General features: G+C 62.7%; 1 protein-coding gene across 1 annotated transcript; it reads right to left on the bottom strand.

The window, feature by feature from the left end:
- Positions 1 to 270: 270 nt before the first annotated feature.
- On the bottom strand, positions 271 to 2,954 carry EMIHUDRAFT_446205 (hypothetical protein). The gene is made up of 2 exons (XM_005762758.1): positions 1,387 to 2,954; positions 271 to 390 (listed from the first exon to the last, which is right to left on the bottom strand). Exon 1 carries the CDS (start codon positions 2,884 to 2,886, stop codon positions 1,582 to 1,584), a length of 1,305 nt encoding a protein of 434 aa, XP_005762815.1. The 5' UTR covers positions 2,887 to 2,954; the 3' UTR covers positions 271 to 390; positions 1,387 to 1,581.
- Between the last annotated feature and the right edge of the window lie 407 nt (positions 2,955 to 3,361).

The following is a 3,361-nucleotide window of genomic DNA, read 5'->3' as shown; positions in this document are numbered from 1 at the left end:
CCTGCGCGTCGCCGTCCGGTATGCTAGAGGCGTGCCTCACGCGCTTCTCTTCATGCTGCGTGTGGACTCCTTCATGCAGGAGGGCGCCGATCTCACCTTCCTCTCTGCCTTCCCGCAGGAGCGCGAGTTTTTGTACCCTCCGCTGACGTATCTGAGTCCGTCGGGACGTCGGCATAAGCTGACTCACGACGGTACGCGGTATACGATCGTGGAGCTCACTCCTCACTACCCTTCATGAGCTGGGATTTTATGGAGAGTTACAGTGACGTTTCGTACACATATCGTTAACCTTACTGGTATCACAATTCACATGTGACTTGTGAGTGTTTGACCCTTGAGTTGTCTCGGTTCGCGGTTCGCGCGGTCGTCGCGGCCGCAATTCCAATTTTGGATCTTGATTCACCACGGCACGCCCTACATATACTATTTCCCTCCTCCTTTCGCACCCTTACAATGGTCAATGCGCACACGCTCAGTGCAGTACTCCTTAGCCACGCTTATCGAAAGGACCCGGCACGCAAGCTCTGCTTTGAGACGAGCGACGCACGCAGTTCCTCAAACTGCCGCCCGACCACGTCCTCGAAACGCCGGAGCTGCTGCCACGTCTAGGGATACGGCCCAATAGGGGTCAGGCTAGTTCCATTTCACTGTGGCACAGCTCGCGTTACAAAACCTTGATTTTGACCATTTGCGCAAAAAGGTACATCTCGGTGCCTTCCAGAGGCAGCTGCGACCCCGCCGAGTAGACGGCGGCACACAGCAGGTGGCGCGGTGTGCCGCCGTCCACTCGGCTGGGTCGCAGCTGCCTCTGCGCGTCCTGGGTATGTACCTTTGTCGCGCGCCGGAGACGACTCGACGCCGCTGAGATCGGAGATCGAGCTCTGACAGGTCGCACGTCGCTACTTTGACGCCGACGTGACTCACCCGTGCAGATCACATCAGGACACGGTCTCGACACGCTCGGTACGACGCCTGCGACCCGTCTCGGGTCAGGTGGCACGACGCTCATCGCGCCTGCCAGCGCTGCCGTGCAGGCTGCCACGACGAGGTCGAGCACGCTTCTATACGCTCGCCGAGCCTTCCTTTCCATCCCATTAGGCAGCCTGGGAACGGTGGCGGTCAGAGGCAAAGACTACGAGGGGTGGTGGAACCACATGTCACGGCTACTGCCGGCTCGACCCCACGATAGCCTCCGAAGGCTGACTTTGAGGCACCATCATCGGACGATGTCGACGAGTTGGGTCGCTCTCGCGGTAGCCAGATGACCTCCCATGCTAGTACCATCGGCTAGGGCCGCAGGAAGCGCGGGGGAGGGCGCTGGGAGCAACACGGAGCTCCGTTGGACGTTTTCAAGATTAGCGTGTCAGAGTGAAATGGAACTAGCCTCAGCTGACACGCATGTGGTACGTGGAACGTGCACACGGCTGTGTATTGAACTCGACCAACTATATGACATGCGCATGCCACTCAGCACTCTCTGCTCCCGCATCCATCTCTCTCTGTACACCGGCTCGCGCGGGAGAGGGTCGACCATCGGCAGGTCCGACAATAACGCTGTGTTGCCCGGCGGAGCCGTTTCCTTTAGTCTGCCGTGACGGCTGCGGCGATGGCGACGGGCGCAGTCATGTTGGCGAGCGGCACCGCAGGCACCGAGGGCACGAATGCGTGGTGGGTATAGGTGTTTGCCGGGTGCGCGCCGTCGTGGGGCATCGCCTTGGGCGGCGCCTCCTTGAGCGGCGGCACGCGCGTCGCGATGCCGTCGAGCTCCGCCGCAATCGCGTCGATCCTCGCCGAGAGGCGGCCGGGTGTGTGGCAGAGCAGGACAGCGCTCTCGAGGGCGTGCACCCTCGCCTCAATCCCGCCGCGGCCGACCGCGCCAAACCAGCGCCGCTCGAGCTCGGCGAGGCGGTACTCGGCGCAGTGCGCCTCGCGGTTCACGCACAGCGCCGCCGCCGCCTCCTCCTCCTTGGGCGATAGCGGCTCGGCCTTGCCCGGCTGCGACCGCTGCCTCGTCGCACGAACCCACGCAAGGGCGGCCGACACGAGGACGGGATCAAGCGGGCGCTTCTTGGAGGCGTCATCCGCGACCGGCGCGCCGATGGAGGCGAGGTTCGCGCCCGCGCCGATGGAGGCGAAGTTCGCGCCCGCCACGTCGACGTTGGCGGCATTCGCGCCCGCCACGCACCGGCGCCACGAGTCGGTCGGCGTGGCAACTTGCTCGCGGAGCTCCTTCCACGCTGCGGCGACCTGCTCGCCCGAGGGCGTGCTGAACTCGCCGGCGCAGGAGCGGAGGTGCTGGTGCTGGAAGTTGTTTGCGGAGATGCTCTTGCGGCAGTTGGGGCACCACCGCTTGCCCGGCAGCAGCCGCGCCGAGTGGGTGCTGCCCTCGATGCCCTTTGCCGCCGAGTGGAAGACCTCCTTGGTGTCGGGGTCTTGGAACCAGACGACGGTGCGATTCTTGCCCTTGCGGAGGAAATAGTCGAGGCCGAGCTCTTCGACCTGGAACGGCTCCGCCTCGGTGTTTGGACCCTCGACCGCGAACCCGAAGCCCGGCACCTGCTGCTCGGGGCTGCCGCTCTCGCCGGTGGCGGTGCACAGTCGCCACGCAATCGAGTCGACCGTGTTGGGATGGAAGGCCCTGCTCTGCGCGCGAAGGAAGACGTGCTGGCCGTCGTCCGAGGTGGCGCACCACTGCTCTTGCTCCCGATGAAAGGTGAGCGAAATGCTCGTGACCCCGGCAGGCCAGGGAGCATCAGAACTCAGCGGTTGCTTGACAAAGCGAGGCCGCGGCGGGTGGCCCTCGGCCGGATCGACACGATGCCACTCGCCGTTGAGGAATCCGAGGGTGAGCGGGGCGCCGTGTGAGCGGAGGGAGACGTGGACCATGGACTCGATGCGATGGAGCAATGGAGGACGCGATGCAAGGGCAAGGAGTCGAGTGTTTGTCCTCCTTGTCGGCATAAGCGCGGGCGATACGTTTCTTCTTTTTTTTTGAGCTAGACTTCGTTGTTAACTAGCGAAGGCACACACGACATGACGCCAAAGAAACACACGTTTTTTTTTTGGACCCCGTGTTGCATGTCTGACTGTCACTGTGCGATTTCGGGGCCCGGGGTTGTGCGTTTATGTGAACAACCTCTCACAGACCAGCGCACAGCGCCATAGGACGTATTTTCTTCTCAATAACAAGGCTGTGTGAATTCTAGGCCCGCCGGTAGTCTCCCCCCATCCCCAGGGCCTCCAGGGCTCGCACCTCAACCTCTCACAGACCAGCGCACAGCGCCATAGGACGTATTTTCTTCTCAATAACAAGGCTGTGAATTCTAGGCCCGCGGGTACGGGGGAAGGACCCTGAGTTGAC

This window comes from Emiliania huxleyi (assembly GCF_000372725.1).
Source record: "Emiliania huxleyi CCMP1516 unplaced genomic scaffold EMIHUscaffold_661, whole genome shotgun sequence".
NCBI classification, from domain to species: domain Eukaryota; phylum Haptophyta; order Isochrysidales; family Noelaerhabdaceae; genus Emiliania; species Emiliania huxleyi.
This window is presented reverse-complemented; position numbering and strand designations above follow the sequence as displayed.